The sequence below is a fragment of the Malus domestica genome, chromosome 09 (assembly GCF_042453785.1).
Source record: "Malus domestica chromosome 09, GDT2T_hap1".
NCBI lineage: Eukaryota > Viridiplantae > Streptophyta > Magnoliopsida > Rosales > Rosaceae > Malus > Malus domestica.
Genome location: NC_091669.1, coordinates 31,460,034 through 31,477,864, shown reverse-complemented (window position 1 = coordinate 31,477,864; position 17,831 = coordinate 31,460,034). Strand labels below are relative to the sequence as shown.

General features: G+C 36.0%; 2 protein-coding genes across 3 annotated transcripts; both read left to right on the top strand.

Annotated features, from left to right (window-relative positions):
- Positions 1-151: 151 nt before the first annotated feature.
- LOC103444144 (protein TONSOKU) lies at positions 152-11,212 on the top strand. Of its 2 annotated transcripts, XM_070804863.1 has the most exons (20): positions 152-481; positions 983-1,777; positions 2,587-2,763; positions 3,026-3,117; positions 4,184-4,282; positions 4,439-4,917; positions 5,007-5,050; positions 5,140-5,394; positions 5,519-5,660; positions 6,264-6,380; positions 6,978-7,078; positions 7,212-7,335; positions 7,513-7,625; positions 8,772-8,883; positions 9,041-9,145; positions 9,240-9,303; positions 9,398-9,518; positions 9,639-9,812; positions 10,233-10,350; positions 10,443-11,212. In XM_070804863.1, exons 1-20 carry the CDS (start codon positions 209-211, stop codon positions 10,919-10,921), a joined length of 3,984 nt encoding a protein of 1,327 aa, XP_070660964.1. In that variant the 5' UTR covers positions 152-208; the 3' UTR covers positions 10,922-11,212. The 2 variants fall into 2 exon arrangements, with proteins under 2 accessions (XP_070660964.1, XP_070660965.1); XM_070804864.1 differs by lacking the exon at positions 9,639-9,812.
- Positions 11,213-15,530: 4,318 nt separating this feature from the next.
- On the top strand, positions 15,531-17,831 carry LOC103421048 (putative glutamine amidotransferase GAT1_2.1). Its single transcript, XM_008359083.4, has 4 exons — positions 15,531-15,755; positions 15,986-16,746; positions 16,874-17,086; positions 17,374-17,831. Exons 1-4 carry the CDS (start codon positions 15,668-15,670, stop codon positions 17,623-17,625), a joined length of 1,314 nt encoding a protein of 437 aa, XP_008357305.3. The 5' UTR covers positions 15,531-15,667; the 3' UTR covers positions 17,626-17,831.

The following is a 17,831-nucleotide window of genomic DNA, read 5'->3' as shown; positions in this document are numbered from 1 at the left end:
CTTCCGATCCAATGTACCAAAACAATAAAAAAATCTGGCCCGGCCCACATAGATTTTGTTTTGGCGGGAGTTGAGCCCTCCATCTGAAATTTCCAATTCCAAAAGCCTAAACGTCGGAATCTCACAAATATATTTATATATATACACTCATACGCACACACACACATTCCGATCTCTCTGAATCCCTCCGACGAATTAGAGAAACGAAATGCCTCGGGAGGACGCGCAGCTGTCGGCGGCGAAGAAGTCATACCGGAATGCGAAGGCGGTGGGGAACCACGAGGAGGAGGCCCGGTGGGCAAACGCAATCGGCGACATGTTGAAGAAGAGAGGGGAGTACGTGTCGGCCCTCCAGTGGCTCCGAATCGACTACGATGTCTCCGTCAAGTACTTGCCCCAAAAGCATTGCCTACCCACCTGTCAGTCCCTCGGCGAGCTTTATCTTCGCCTCGAGTGCTTCAAAGAGGCTCTTATTTATCAGGTATTTTCTCGATTTGGGTTCGATTCGTGTGAATTTCAATTCGATTGGAGTCTTCTTTTTTTTTTTCCCTGGGAATTTATGTTTATTTTGGTATTAAGAATGTATTGGCAATGGGAAAGTTTTCTGATTGGTCGCTTTTGGGCAAAACGAAAAGTAAAACAAGTGATTCGGGTGAATCAGTATCCCACTTCTTAATTTGATTAAAAAATGTTGAGCTGAGTGGAGATGTTTTGTTAGTGAGAAAATGTATCTGTTTGGTTAGTGAGAAAATGCATGAAGGTGAAAGGGATGATGACCCATTGATCTGGTTAGTACCTATAATTGCTGAGTTCATGTTTTTCGGTTTGTTGTTTGGGATTTTCATATGGTTCTGTCCTCTGTGTAGTCTTAACAAGGGAATTAAATTCTTTAGCGCCTCTTATTTTGTTTATGATGGAATAGTTGTATGATTTGTACTTTTGGAGAAGAAAAAATTTGAGACTTCACCTCTTTTTGTTGCAGAAAAAACATTTACAGCTCGCTGAGGATGAAAATAATCTTGTTGAGCAGCAAAGGGCCAATACCCAACTAGGTCGTACCTACCATGAAATGTTTTTAAGGTCTATTGATGAACACTGCTCGATTCGGAATGCCAAAAAGTATTTCAAGTCTGCTATGAAGCTTGCACAGATGATCAAGGAGAACCCACCTACTAATAATTCTTTCGTTGAGGAATATATTGATGCCCATAACAATATAGGAATGCTTGAATTTGATCTTGACAATTGGGAAGAGGCTCGGAAAGTCTTAACTAAAGGATTAGAGATTTGTGACGAAGAGGAGGTAATGGAAGACGATGCTGGGCGTAGCAGGCTCCATCACAACCTTGGAAACGTTTACATAAAGCTGAGGATGTGGGATAATGCTCGAGAACACATTGAGAAGGACATTATGATATGTAAAAGAATTGAGCATTGTCAAGGGGAGGCAAAGGGGTACATCAATCTTGGTGAATTGCATTACCTAATTCAGAAGTATGAGGAAGCTATCCATTGCTACCAAAAAGCACTTGAACTGGCAAAATCAATGGAAGATGAGGATGCTTTACTCAGGCAAATTGATCAAAATATTGAGACTGTAGAAGAAGCCAGGAAAGTAATGGATGGGCTGAAGAAAGAAGAGCAGAATCTCAAAAAGCTAATGAGAGACATGGCCAGTGCAAGAGGCACACCACGTGAGAGGAAGTGTCTGCTGCAGCAGATTGCTTCTCTTGATTGTCTGATTGAGAAATCAAGGATGATCTTGGCCTGGCCAAAGGTACATACTTGACTCAATATGTTTTCTCTCACTCTCTACTCTTTTGAACTGTATGTTGTCCATTTTGTCTCTTGTTTCTATCTTAAATATATCTTTGTTGGTAGAAAAGAATTCCTTGTATATTTTAGTGCGGCATATGAGGCTGCATGTTGCATTGTGAGATAGTTATGCTCCATCAATCATATATATATGTATATATTTTCTTCTGCATTCCTAAATTCTCTGTCAGTAGACCAATTGGGTTGGGATATGGTCTTCAAGGTTGTGTTTCACCAAATTTGTTTCCAACTCTGCTCTGTAGGATAAATTCTTTGATTATTCAGCTTCAATGAAATCGACCCACAACCAAATGAATCTACCGGTGTTAGTTCTGATGAACAGTCACTCACTTTTGTCCAATTCGTTGGATAAATTTTCTTTTTTGGTTGGGCTTTTTTTGGCCATGTAGTTTGCACAATTAGTTTTATTTGTCAAACTGTAAAAACTCATTCACAAGCTGCTTTATTCTTTGGTTGGAAAGATTTTGATGGTGACAAATCTTGTTGGTATTATATGCTGTTAGGGAGGTCTCGAGGATGATTATGTAGAAGGGTTATTTCATGAACATCATTGTTTTTAATACAGCAATTGTCTTCTGTTACCAAAAGCAAAAAATGCATTTTTAATCATCTCACTAACATCCCTTATTCTTGAAAGTTGAATGCAATAATGGATAAGTTAACTGAAAATTCATAGCCAGGAAGTAAAGATTATTCTTCCTCTGTGAACGAGAGCAATGCTTTTCATTATTGTGAAATTTTATTTTTCAGCTCCTTGAATTTGCAAAAAAGAAGAAAGTTTTAGCAAGTGAGCTTTATGACCAAGAAAAGATCAGTGATTCACTTTTGGTTATTGGAGAATCATACCAGAACCTACGAGAGTTCAAGAAAGCCCTTAAATGGTGCACGAAGAGTTTGGAGAAATACAGGTCAATTGGCAATTTGGAGGTAAGTTGGTGTATGTTTTATAACATTATACATTATGATGAGTAGTTGTGTCCTTGGAAAAGAAGTAATTTGGATTTGAAACGTGCTTAAATTAATTCTTAGTAGACTTTGGCCAGCTTGGTGTAGGCTATGTCATGTAAGTAGAGATCGTGATGGTCCTGCTAGGCAACATCGGGATTTCATTCATGTATTTTGATCAAGTTGATGTTTGTACTGTACATCCACTGTTACTAGATGCTTACTTAAAACTGGTAATGTTCAGGGGCAGGCGTTAGCCAAAGTTAATATAGGTGATGTTTTAGACAGTGTTGATAATTTGGAAGGAGCACTAGATGCATTTGAAGAGGGCTACAGGTATGGTTTCTCCAGTGGACATTTCTTTTTGAAATTGGAAGATAACAAAGAAGCTTTCTAATCACCATGCTCAGCACAAAACCCACCTGGTTGCATGCATGGGAAATTGTGAAATACAAACTTTTGATATCATAAACACCTGTGAGCAATTGGGTCACATTGCTTTTAATGTTCTGTTCATTTATTTTTGCAGTCTATTAATTTTCATTGACAACTTGCTATAAAAAAAAAAATTTCAAAATGCATTTTTACATGACAAAGAAGTTGTAGGTGTTGTCGTAGGGTGTGGATAGTATGCTTATATTCAACATATCAAAAATAAATTCCAGAAAATAAAAGGAATATTATCTTTTCATAGCTCAGTGAGAGAGTACATAGGTGTTTAAATAGAAAGCAATGCACCAGTTTTCCTAGTATTATAATGTACATGATTAGTAGTTTTCCAAACCAGAACCAGCTTGTTTTCACATTAAGTAATTCTCATTAAGAACCTTAAAGATAGTACTTGATCACAATGCACATTTTATTTCAATTCAAGTTTCCCTTGTTCACTTTTATAAACTGCTGCTTTTAGTTTTAACATTGTCATCGCAATTCACATGGTGCGTGATATCTTGATATGATTTTTAGATATTATTTTATTCATTTGAAAATTTTAGCAGTCCTAAGTAATACAGCGTGTCCTAATGGTTCTCAGGGAGTTCACTACCGAGAGAAAAAAAAAACGTCCAAACCAAAAATGAATTGAAATTGATTTATTATAGGTGATTTATATTAGAGACTTGTATGAAAGAGAGTTCATTCTGACTCTTGAGTACCCCCAAGGTGTTTGTGAAAGAGTCATGTAGCCAACCTCAGTATTTGGGTTGTGTTGAGTTTGTTTTCCATATATGAGCTGTTGGTACTTACTCTAGCTCTTAAGTTAGAGTACCATTCATTTGTAAATTTGGCTATAACTGTATAACTTTCTTTTATGACCTCCAAAAGAAACTTAGTTCTTTTCTGACCTAATATGAAATTTACTTGCTTTCAAGGGTTGTGTTGAATTCATACTACTGTCCTGCAGGCTTGCTGTTGAGGCTAACCTTCCTTCGGTGCAGCTAATGGCACTAGAAAATATGCACTATAGTCACATGATAAGATTTGACAATGTGGAAGAAGCCAGGTAATTCTTGCGATCCCCTTACCCAAATAGGGTGCAGTGGAGTTCTTCATATGGAAAATAATTACCGAGTGGTTTATGTATTAGAATTTTTTGTTGCATCATTTTTTGGATGGAGTTTTCTATAAGTTGTTTTTAAGGGCAGATGGTTCTTTGTAGGAGATTGCAGTTTCGTATTAAAGAATTGAAGAAATCAGAACATAAAGATCTTGAAACAGAGAATGTGGCAGAGGATCGCTGCTCTGAATCTGATACAGAAGGGAGTGGTCATCTGTCAGATGGTGTGTATAATGCATGCTGTTCTTCAGAGATTAGAAAATCTAGTTCCAGCAGATCACAGTCTTTAGCCAGTGTGGAAGAGTTAAACGATGATGAACCTTTAATTTCTCTCAAATGTTCCACCAAAGATTCACTCAAGGTGAAATCCACTCCTTCAGGAAAACAAAATAACACCATCCAGACAAATGTTTCATCAAAAAATTTGTCGAAGACAGACACCAATGAACGGACAGTCATTGGGCGTAAACGTGTTCGTTTAGTCCTTTCTGATGATGAAGATGAAATGCAAGATGAGGTACCCTGCTCAAAAAGCTGGTCTAAGAAACAACCATTAGAATTTGTTGCTACATCTGATGAATGTAAGTTTTAATCAATGACTAATTTGATCTTCAATTATAACCACAGTGAAAAGCCATAACATTCAATTATATTTCTTATCTGGTTGCAGTGAAGAGTAAAAGTAACACAGCCAGTCCTGCTCGTATATTTCAGGTAGGGCTAGTATCAGATTAATCATGGAGATTATTGTCGCCCTAGTGTTGTAGATGTATTTTAAGTGCTTTCTTCTTTGGGTTTTGTAGGATGTCTCAGCCTATACCACAAATGGTGCCATGAGGTTTTGCGATCCTGTTGATATTGAACAAAGCTCTAGTTCATGCAAATCCAGGAATCTTAATTTGATCCCTCAAAAAGGCAAAGGTTTTAAAGCTTTAAGATCCGATGGAAGTCCTATTGTTGCTAATGGCTCTAAAGGTGACACCAGTGTCTCTAAAAATTTAGTGTATGACAATGATGCTGCCCATCTTATGTTTCTTACGTCTGATGATGAACACAATGTGAGTGCTACTCAACTCACTTGTATGCAGATGGTTCTATTTGGTTCTATGTCTCTGATACCTTGTTGCCACTGTTTTTTAGTTGTATTATTTACTAAATTGTGGTCTTCTTTGTTAATTGCAGCAATGCATTACATTCAAGATTGACAGAGACCTAATACATTTGGATTATGACTCATTTTCTGATAAGTTAAGCATTGAGTCTATCAAGACTGAACTGGCATGCTTATACTACTTACGGCTTCCTATAGAAAGAAGATCAGAGGGTAGGCATCAGTCGAGTTTAGCATGTTTCTAGTTGCTAGTATTTATATCACTAAAATGTTGGCAAGATGATTCACTGAATTGCAGCGGATATGTTATTTCATGCAGAGATTTTTATTTTATTTGTATTCATTTTTAAGGAAGGAAAGAATTTGAATGTTTTTTTTTTTAAACATTTCACTATTCTCCAAGATGAAAACTAGGTAGTTGTGCATGATATAAACACTAGGGTGTTTGAAATAACTTTGCTGTATTGTTATCTGTATTGTGGCACATACAGAGGTGTTGTTGCTGAAATAATCATACTAAGTTGGTGATTTCACAATTAAAAGAGTAGGCTACTTTGTCTCAGTGGTGCACTACAAATTCTGGCCAAGTGGCTTAGACATGGTTAAGCTTGCCTGCATTTGGAACTTTTTATGTGCTCTTTAGTTCATTTCATGTGTCTAAATTGAATGCTTAAATTTTTCTAGGTTTTATCCTTAAGAGTTTGGCACCATTGTGTTTTATTGCTCTCTCTCTCTCTCTCTCTCTCTCATGTTAAATGATCTGTTTTCTTCAAAACGTCTTGTGATCGTACTAATACTTAGATTGTGCATTTTCAGGGCTGCTTCCAAAAATAAAGAATATAAAATGGGGTGAGAGAGTTATAGAATCCTTGGAAGCATTTGAAATGCTTAAGCAGCATATGGGGAAAGCCTTGGTTGAAGCTTTTATTGATGGTATGTGCTCCAACAGTTCGAAGCTCACTTCATATGTTCTGATCTTCATTTAAATGACATGTCTATTTGAACTCTTCTTTTATTTTAGACATGCACTGTGTTCTATTCTGTTTTGTTGGAAATGCGACTCTCATTCAAAATACATGATGTCATTTAAGATTTAACTGATTGAAGGCACTATTCAATTGGATACAACATGGTTATGTTATAATTGTAATCCTATTAAAAAATGTACTATTTTGTAATTGCAATCAACAAACTAGTCCTTTGGAGTTATTTTCACAATGCATCTGATTTGTTTTTATTTTTCTGGGATTTTCTTGTGGTTCTGTGGGGTTATTACTTTCTTGTGGATTGTGCAAACCAGATAATACTTTTCAGAGTCCATGATGTCATGATTCCAAATTCCAACTTGGATGTTTATGGTTTTCTGTTTACAAGGATATGTACATATGATTTTAGATTTTTTGTAAATTTGTTTATAGTTTCTGCTAGGAATAACATAAGATTCTAAAAGGAAATATATTATTTTCCAATCTCTTTCTTGTATGTTAATAATGTTAATATGCAATCCAACTTCACCTGTTACCAACACAGGATGGGTTCAAAAGAGGTTGATAAAACTATACACTGATTGCTGCTATAAGTCATCTGCGACACCCAATATGAAGCTGCTTAAGAAACTCTATGAGCAGGAGGTAAGGCTGGAGGAAAATTGAGTGAGGACATCCTTGTTCTGTATTCTACAATCTATTGTGAGATGATAAACTCATATTTTTGTTTGGACCTTTACTCTATTTGCTGATTGTGGTATTTTTTTTCGTCTGTCAGGTCTCAGATGATGATGTTAGTGTGTCTGATTGTGGACTGCAAGACTTTTCATTAGCCCCATTGTTGGATGCCCTGCATATAGATAAAACATTTGGAATGCTAGACCTTTCTCACAATGCGTTAGGTAACACTATAGCATCTGATTTCTAGGCTACGGTTATTTAGATTCGAAAATGTTGCTTCTGGACTAGAAATTATGGAGTAGCCTTGCTGTAAACATTCTTCACCTAGACTCAGGCCTAAAAAATTATCCCAGGAATTGTGGGCTGTATTAACTGTTTATTGGCTCATTGTTTTCCAGGAATTGATACAATGAAGAAGCTGCAGCAAGTAATCACATCATCATGCCAAAAGTATGCTGGGTTGATGTTGGATCTCCACTTCAACCGATTTAGTATAACTTCTTTGGCTCAGGTATTTAACCAGCGTTGCAACAATTTTTATGTTAAAGCTTAGGCTGACTTCTTTGATTGATTCACCTACATGTTTTTCCCAAGTATTGAGTTTATGCAAGAAAAAGTGCAAGCAAGAGTGAACTTTGACTCTCTCCCGTCTTTTGTTTGTTGCCAGATGTCTATATTGTGGATAAGAAATCCACCATCTGAGATCAAATCTAATGTACTAGATCAGACCTCTCAAATAGGACTAATTTACAAAAATCAAAACTTTAACCCAAACTCATTCTACAGCTGCTAACACATCCATCATCTTAGAAGAACGAGAATAATCCCTGAACTCATTAAAAAATCATGCCCAAAAAGCTGCCCAGTATCTAACTCTATCCCAGTAAGTTTTTAGAATAATGGTATCAAAGCAGGAGATCTGGAGTTTACATCCTAGTAATTATCACCTCCTAAGCTCCTAATGCAGGCTATTACAATTTGAGTTGCTATTGCATAGTCTAACGGCTTAAGTTCGGAAAAAATGGCAAACCAATAATTTCCTTGTAACCAGTTAAAGAGTGAAACTTCATCTATCATTTTGTTTGTTGCCAGATGGCTATATTGTGGATAAGAAATCCACCATCTAAGATCAAACCTAATGTACCAGATCCGACCTCTCAAAATGGGCTAATTTACAAAAATCTAAGTTTTAACCCAAACTCATTCTACAGCTGCTAGCACATCCATCATCGTAGAAGAATGAGAATAATCCCTGAACTCATTCAAAACTGATGCCCAAAATGCTCCCCAGTATCTAACTCTGTCCCGGTAAGTTTTTAGAATAATGGTATCAAAGCAAGAGATCTGGAGTTTGCATCCTTGTAATTTTCACCTCCTAAGCTCCTAATGCAGGCTATTATAATGTGAGTTGTTATTGCATAGTCTAATGGCTTAAGTTCAGAAAAAAATGGCAAATGAATAATTTCCCCTAACCAGTTAAAGACTGAAACTTCATTATATGCAATGACTATTGGATCATGGATTTTTGTAGTTTTATTATATGCAATGACTATTTCAGTAGGAACTATATAATTTAATTTTCTGTTAGCAGGACAATGGTAAGGCCTTTTTGTACTCACTATCAGTCCCCAACCATTTTCTGTGTTTCAATCTTCAGATTTGTGAATGCCCTTCGCTATTTGCTCGATTGGAAGTGCTCAATATCTCTGAAAATCCTCTTACTGATAGATGTGCATCTTGCCTCTCCATTATCTTAGAAAATTGCAAGGGTAAAGTGCTTTCCGTGAAGCTCAAGCATTTAAACTTTTTCTGTTCCTTGTTGATGTGTAGTAGCGTATATGCTTCTTGGTAAATCTAGTTCTTTTAATGGATTTTGTTCAAAGTAACACTAAATCATCCCTGCTTATATGGGACTTTGCTTTGTAGCTCTTTGCAGCTTGAGCATAGAGCGCTGTTCTGTCACGTGTACAACAATTGAAAAGGTTGCCGATGCATTGAATGCAGATTCTGTGCTTGAGCAACTTTGTATAGGTATGCTTGACATATGGTAATTGCAATACACATCAGTGGCTGGACTATTTTTCTGATCACTTAATAGGTTGTCTCAATTCCTCTCCCTCCACAGGATATAACTCAATTCGCGAAAATACCATCATTAATTTACTTTCCAAGCTTGGCACTTTGAAAAGGTTTAGATCTAAACAAAATCAATCTTTCTTTCAGTATGCATAGGTAACTCTATCCACTAATTGGTGCGAATATACAAATTTCTTTCTTATGCAGATTTTCAAAATTAAGTCTGAATGGACTGAAGCTAAAACAGTCTGTAGTTGATAGCCTTTGCAAGCTTGCTAAAACCTTGTCCTTGTCAGGATTAAGTCTTCGGGAGACTGGAATTGGTATTGTGAGTGCACTGTCATTTTGCATTAACTTCTCACTTTTGTTTGATTTACATCATTAGGCATATTCTCCGACTCCTTTCTGGCTTTCTTCCAATTTTGTTTATTTTATTTTTCTTTTGAAGGATGGGGCATTACTATTAACTGAGTCATTGTTCAGCCAAACTTCAGAGTTTGTGAAACTTGACTTTTCAAAATGTGAAGTGACGTCAAATTATGTTCACAAACTAAGCACTGATTCTTCTATGATCTGTGGCATTGTTGAGCTGAACCTTTCGGGAAATCCTATCATGGAGGAGGTTTGTTCTTTTGATTCGGGGTTTGCTAAATGTCAAACTTGTTATGTTTGCCTGGTTTCTGCTCTCTGTTGCAACTGGAAACCGCTTTTTATTGGTGGCAGAAGCAGCAAGTAATACTATGTCTGAAAACTGGAAATTGTATTATAAGTTTCAAATATGAACTTGCTTGTCAGCTTCACTACCATAAAAGTTCTAAAAGACGGTGGTATTTGAGTTGTCTCAGTCAAAAGCTGATCTAGATCATTTTTATATAGAATTACATGCAGATATAGCCCTGATAAGCCTGAAGAATGTTGTCATTAGTCTCTTTGCTAATCTAAGAATGAGCTTCTGCTATGAGAGAATTTCTTGGATCTTACCAAGACAAAAAGGGTAGTCCATGCTTTTCTAATTAATTCCATTTCATAACTATGAACACAGGGTAGCAATGCGTTATCATCAATGCTTTTGGATTCTCAATGTTCTCTGAAAGTGTTGTCCCTTCAAAAGTGCAAGCTTGGGACTGCTGGAATTCTTCGAATAATCCAAGCACTATCGGGTTCACACCACTAAGCTCACCCCTCTGTCCTAACTCCCAAATATTAGTCCCTAGAAGTGAACTAATAATATGTTGTTTGATGTTTCAAGCAGATAATGGTTGTCTTGAAGAGCTAAACCTTGCTGACAACGCCAATGTGGAAAAACAGTACTCTGAATCTACTCCGACCTCATCTGCACCAAAGGAAGCTAATCCTGCTCAACCAGGTTCCTGCCAAGCGAACACTGATTTAGATATGCTTGAAGTTGCTGATAGTGAAGATGATCAAGAAAAAGTTGAAACTGCTGCACATGAATTTGATGACAGCTGCACAAGCCCGTGGCAAAGTACTTCCTCGTCTCCTAGGAGCCAGTTTATTCAAGAGCTTTCTACCGCCGTTAGTATGGCAAAAAATTTGCAGCTACTGGACCTTAGCAGTAACGGCTTCTCCAGAGAGAATGCAGAGACATTGTATTCTTCATGGTCAAGCTCGAGAGTCGGTTCAGCACGGAGGCATATCAAGGACCAGACCATCCATTTATTTGTGAAGGGAATCAAGTGTTGTGTGAAACCCTGCTGCAGAAAGGATTAGTTTTCTTGCTTCTTGCTGCAACAACATCCTCATTGAGTACCAGTACCAACTTCACCTTTAAGATCACGGTGTAACTTCATACTTCCAAATTTATCGCACATTAAAACTGGAAAATGTATAGATACATGACTGCGTAATCATGCAGACCATAACCTGACGCCAGGGGCATGTTGCTCCGCTCCATTTCTATTTGCAATGAACAAAAGTTTGATACAGTTTCGATGTTTTCTTTTTATATTGCTGTCAATGATATTTTGTTTTGGGCCTTTGGCTCTGCTCTTGCTCGAGGAATACTTTTGATTTCTGTTAGAGCTAGTTTGGTATTGTTCTGCTTTTAAAAAAAATTGTTTATGTTGTGTTGTGAGAATAAATAGTTGTAAAATAAATTTGTTGAGTGTTTGGTAAATTTTTTTTTTGTTAAAAGTTTTTTAACTATTTGGTAAACTTTTATATAAATTGTTGTGAATATGTTAAAGGACTAAAAGGATATGGTAATATGATATAATAATTATCAAAGAGAATAATGTAAAGGTAATAATTGTAATTTTGTAAAATATGTGGAGTATATTTGCTATTTAAAATTTTCATTAAATTGGCATGCTTTTGAAAAGACAAAAAAAACTTTTCTTAGAAGCATGGTAAACCTTGTTTCTACTTTTCTACCGTCATTAACAACAATTTTAAAAAAACCACTTTGTTTTTGTCTTACCAAATGCATCTGATGTTCTGAATTTTTTAATAACTTTTTTTTTAAAGCACCACAATTTCAAACCAACTCTCAAATGGATTGTACTTGCTTAGATTACAGACATGCTCTGCGTTTTGTACCCTTTTACTCAAATAACAAATTTTAATTTTTGCAGTTGAATACGTGAGACATAATGTTATCATTTATATGTTTGTATCTGAAGGCAGTCATGTAGAACATGTTTTAGTACGTATAGTTCGACCGACCCTTCAGTTGAGGACATGTAAAGACAATGGGCTTTACTTAAGTTGCCATATACAACTAAGCACGCCATCAATCAAGTTTGGCAGCTATTATTTTTTTTTTTTTAAAGAGGTGAGGAATTAAGTTGAGTCCCACAATTAGGGGTGGATCTATTCATGGATCTAGGTGGTCCTGGGACCATTTGAAAGTCGAAAGAAGCCCCTGTTAGGACTTTTGAGGACCAAGTGGTGGAAGAGAGAAGACTATCATGGCTATGCAACATAAGCTTTGCATAAAAAAGAAAGATCTAATACAGATGAATGTGAATACAAAGAAGACTACCATGCCTTTATTGTTCTTTGAACTTTGATTCCAACAAAGAAGAAAGACTTTCTTGCTCCATTTCCCAAGTAACCAACTCCCCATTTTCATTTTTTCATTTTTTAAGTGTAAACATACACTTATTTATATGATGCAATAAATTTACTTAAATCTATCTACTCCTTCTAGACCCCATTTAAACGCATAAGCGCTAGATCCTAACCCGCCGTCCTAATTAGCGCCTAATGTATCTTAATTGGGACCATCCGATATTGGAATCTTAAATCCGCCACCTCACACAACAAGCCAGTTGCTACCGCAAGTCAAAGTTAGGCCAACATGAAACCCACCATATTTAGACAAGAACCTGTATACAAAATAGTGGATATGATTATGAGGAAAGAATCAACGCTAATGGTTTATTTTCTCTCACATTTCTCTCCAATTTCTCTGTTTTTTCATATTATAGTTTATTTTTTTTCTTTTAAAATTTATATATACACACACACATAATGTGTTGTCTTCGTTTAATACTAATTAAGGATACGTATTTTAATATACACAAAACCCATGATCTCCATATTACCAGAAATAGAATAGTCTAGCAAAGTGGATAAGTTCACCACCAAATAAGTAGATCCCTGGGTGTTACCTCCACATCAGATATATGAATATGTCTCCATGCATGCTAATCCAGTTGTCGAATTCTCCAATTCCAAAGTAGTAGTTAAAGTATTCCCCAGTCAGCTTCTGATCAGCTTTGACCCGTCTTAGTTGAAACCTGTCGACTTAACGTTAGTATATCCATGCAAAACTTGAAAGCCAAATGTCCATCATTCCCATCTGCATTAATTCATCAACACTGCCTCTTACTCTTCACACTTCCACGACTTGCATGTATTTCCATGTCTTCAAGTCCCAACCTTTCCCACATATCAACGATCTGGCAGAAGCGAATAAAAACCTAAAATTCAACGCATGCAACATATCTCACAACACACACACATATATATATATATGTATATGTATGTGTGTGTGTATATCACCATGCATGAATTTTGTGTTTTGAGCATGCAACATATCTCACAACATATATATATATATATATATGTATGTATGTATATGTATATGTATATATGTATGTATATGTATATGTATATATGTGTGTATGTGTATCACCATGCATGAATTTTGTTTTTTGAGCACTAAGCTAATTACTCTTACATAAAGTTAAAGCATGCCTTGCATTCATCCAAACTCCAAAACGAAAACTGTTTTAAGTTTGTTGCTCGATTTTCCACTCACTCTACTGTACAATGTACCTGTGTAACGGTAATATGGAAGTATTCGAATTGAGTTTGCCTACTTAATTAAATATACTGACGATTAAATTGTACTTCTTATGAAATATCCGTTCATTGCATTCGAATATTTTCTTGGAAACCCTTCAAGTGATGGCAGCCATCAGATATACATGAAAAAGGATAAAATACTTGTAATTAAATTACTAAATTAGTTCTGATTTTATACTTATTATTGAACTTATTGTTAAACTAATTTTCTAATTTATAACATGATGACATTTTATTACAGTTTATTTGTTATTTAAACAAGGCCGCTTTTCTTTTCTTTTCTTTTCTTTTTTTTTTTGGGTTACAAGGGAAGGCCTACATCCACAAAACACAAAAACAACTAAACAAATCTGGGTCTATCAACCCCCCATAAATCTTACTGAACTAAACCACCAACACCAGCCTAAAAAATATGACATCCATACTCTAAAGAAGGATTGATTCCTGCTAATGTATCCGCAACATAGTTTTATTTTCTGCTTTTCGAATTCGGCCGTCGGAAAGCAGGAATCCTAGTGATGTAATTCCTGGATCTGTGGCTAAGCGTTTTAGGTCAGAGTTCCGATTTGAGGATGATTTTGTAGAGGAAATTCCAAGTTTGAATGTTACCCCTCCTCTGAGTTTCAAGGAGAAATTGTTAGGGACTACTACCTTTAAGGAATCGAGCTTTTTAAGGGCACCTTAAAAATTTAAGCTCCTTTTTTTTTGGTTTTACAAAGCAAGCTCATGTTTACAAATTCTGACAATATTTGTTAAAAAAATACCTAATTTGGTTACTCTCTTATTTAGTTTTTCTTTTATTGTTGTATTAACAATGTCATACTCATTCGTAATTAACAAAATATATGTCACTTAACAAGATTTAAACATGAGAGTGAGTTACCAACGAAGAAAGGAGGGGCACTTAAGAATTAAAGATAAATTATTCTCTATTTAAGATGATTAATACAATAATTCTACAACCAAAAGATGAGTGAGAGGGGGTCGTGGCCCCAAAGCACTACCTCCCTCCTCCCCTGGAGAGAATATGCTAGAGTTTGTGTGGAAATTGATGCCATTCATTGAAATTGAAGGGGGTCATGGTCAAGATAGAATCAACTAAAACTATGACAACGGTAAGAAGATAGATTGTATAATGTTTTTTTTTTTTTGGAGATGATTTTGTTTTCTAATTTACTACTTAAATATGGTATTTAACTATTTAAAAGACACTCTTTACAATTGAATGAGTGAATACAATATTGTTTGGAGGAGAATAGCGTTGGGGAATGATTGACTTATTCCCGGATATGCTTCACATCTTATTTAACATAATCATCCTATATTTAATCAAATTTCGGATATGCTTCTCTTTTTCTTTAATCTTTTATCGAATATAAACAAGATTCTACACTAGAGGAAAGTTTGTACGGATAAAGTCTTAAACCACTTGAAAGAAAATTATTTATTAAGATTATGATAAAAGCACGATATAATAATTTGATAAGGGTCGCTAAAACCATGTTCTCTCCGTATAATTATTTGATAAGAATTGCAATATTATATGGGAACTACTATTTGCACTCTAAAAATTTAATTGTGCATTCCTCACAAAGAGTATTTTTCCTTTTAAAATATAGAAAGGTTGAAGTACACAATTATATTTTTGGAGTGCCAATAATAATTATCTATTATATAATAAATTATTTTTGATCTTCTATAATTATCAAATTTAAGGGATAATGTAATTATGTATTTACCTTTTTTGGGTTTTGATGAAACATGTTTTGGTTATGAATTGTTAATTATGATGGTAGGTATATCAAAATACAATTACATAGTAGGTAAATCGAATGTGTATAAATATAGCAATGAGAAATAATAATTTTTATATAATTGATTAATTTTGTGTCATTAAACGTGTTCAACAAACCGACCTTGGAACCGGGGAGCTGTATGCGGCGACAAGACTACGCACTCCTTCTTTCAATCTTCTTTAAATAGCGCTCTTTTCTGGCTTTCTTATCCTATCCTCCCCTAATTTTAGTAAATCAAGCTCTCTACTTCTTTCTACTTATTCGTCTTCTTCTCCTCCAACCCTGAAAATAATTAAATTAATCAAGACACCCAAACAACAATAACTTTGATCGCGCACCCACCGCCATGGATTCTGATCTCTCTGTCATCCTCCCTCGCGTCCTCATCGTCTCTCGACGTACCCTTCGCAAGAACAAGTTTGTAGATTTTGTGGGTATGTTCTCAATCCCCATAACAACAACAAATCCATTTTTTTTATTAATAATTTTAACGTTTTTATTACAAACGATATTTCTATTCTAATCTAGATTAGGAAAGCGAAAAGGTTTGAATCGTTGGATACGAAAACCTATTCACCAGGACAATACACCACTTACTTTAATGTTTTGTTGTAAACGTAATGCATAGTTTACTAATTAATCTTTTGTGCGCATGTGGTTTTAGGTGAATACCATCTTGATCTTATAGTAGGTTATGGAGCAGTTCCAGTAATCGTGCCCCGAGTAAATGGGGTGCACATGTTATTGGACAGCTTCGAGCCCATCCATGGAGTCCTCCTCTGCGAAGGAGAAGACATCGACCCGTCTCTCTACGAAACTGAGGTCGACGTCTCAGGCCTTTCATCTGAAGAGTTGGAGGAAATCAGGAGGCTCCATGCAAGCGACACAGCCATCGACAAAGAAAAAGACTCGATCGAATTGAGGCTGGCGAAGCTCTGCCTGGAACGGAACATACCCTACTTGGGAATATGCAGAGGTTCACAGGTCTTGAATGTCGCATGTGGAGGAACCCTTTACCAAGACATCGAGAGAGAGCTCTCGAAAAAGCACTTGGAAGTTGATGATCGAAAAAATGGTGTCTATGTGCAACATATAAATTATGAAGACTATGATGGGCATAGGCATGTGGTGAAGGTGGTGGAGGAGACTCCTTTGCACCATTGGTTTAAGGAGTCATTGGAATCAGGAGAACAGAAGATGGAGATTAGGGTTAATAGCTATCACCATCAAGGCGTTAAGAAATTAGCACAGAGATTTGTGCCAATGGCATTTGCACCAGATGGTTTGATTGAAGGGTTTTATGATCCAGATGCTTATAATCCTGAGGAAGGTAAATTTATCATGGGATTACAATTTCATCCAGAGAGAATGAGGAGAGCAGATTCTGATGAGTTTGATTATCCTGGTTGCCCATCTGCTTATCAGGTCTCTTTGCTGCTTCAATTCTTTCAATTTTTTTTTAAATTTTTGTATAGAATATGACATATGGGATATATTGATCATTAATTGTGGGTTAATAGGGAATTAAAGAAAATTTTATGGGATTTTGTAGGAATTTGTGAAGGCAGCAATTGCTTACAAGAACAAGCTCAATAGTTCAGCTTCAGTGCCACAATCTTTGAAGCTGGATGGGGAAATGGAGAAAAGGAGAAAGAAAATTGTTAGAAGTTTCTCAATTGCAAGAAACATATACACAGGAGCCCTAGGAAGTGGTATGTATCAAATCAAAGAATCTGAACTTGAAGCTGGAGCAGAATTCCTTGAGGTATAGATTATCAAGTGTGTGAGTTACAGTTTTTTGTATCAATTTTGTTACCTGTTGCTCAAGGAATACTTTGTTACTTATCCTTGAATTTTTTACCAATGGTGGAGATTAAGTAGATATGCTTTTTAGTGTTTTAATTTCTACTCTTGATATCAAATTCAAAGGTGGGTAACCACGATTCTTTAATCACTAGGTGATCTAGATCGGACGGACTCTTGTCTGATATTTTCATTTGGGTAACTTTATATTGATGCAAATATGTTTTTTTTTTTTTGTCTCATCTGCAGTCCAACACAGCACTGAGCAGACAGCAGGAGAATAGACTGAAGCAAATGGGGGCAACAGTGAGAAATGCAGGCTCCTACAAACAGAGATTGAAGTTGAATGAGGAGAGAGAGAGACTGGCAAGGGACGTGATGGGGAAAATGTCAGTGGAGCAGTTGTCTGATCTGCTGTCCTTCTACCATATGATGGGCAAAATCTGTTCAGAAGTGGTGGAAAGAAAGCTGAATGGGATTGTCAATGATATTGGTTATTAGTTGAATTAATCAAATCATATGTCTTGTTTGTAAAGGACTCACATATCACATGAATCTTTGGGTGATGGGTTCATCTCTTAGTCTCCTTTTTACTTGTTTCTCTTGTTTCCTGTTGTTTACACATGAAAATATGTCAATATCAACCCTTTGAGAAATGTTTTCTCAATTGAAAGTGGAATAAAAATATGTAACTTCTGTGCATACAA

Excerpts from the sequence above, each read along its gene's own strand:
- LOC103444144 (XM_070804863.1), top strand. The coding sequence starts at position 209 with ATGCCTCGGGAGGACGCGCAGCTGTCGGCGGCGAAGAAGTCATACCGG. Across the intron at positions 482-982 it reads AAGAGGCTCTTATTTATCAG|AAAAAACATTTACAGCTCGC; the intron begins GTATTTTCTCGA and ends TTTTTGTTGCAG. Across the intron at positions 4,283-4,438 it reads GACAATGTGGAAGAAGCCAG|GAGATTGCAGTTTCGTATTA; the intron begins GTAATTCTTGCG and ends GGTTCTTTGTAG.
- LOC103421048 (XM_008359083.4), top strand. The coding sequence starts at position 15,668 with ATGGATTCTGATCTCTCTGTCATCCTCCCTCGCGTCCTCATCGTCTCT. Across the intron at positions 15,756-15,985 it reads CAAGTTTGTAGATTTTGTGG|GTGAATACCATCTTGATCTT; the intron begins GTATGTTCTCAA and ends ATGTGGTTTTAG. Across the intron at positions 16,747-16,873 it reads GTTGCCCATCTGCTTATCAG|GAATTTGTGAAGGCAGCAAT; the intron begins GTCTCTTTGCTG and ends GGGATTTTGTAG.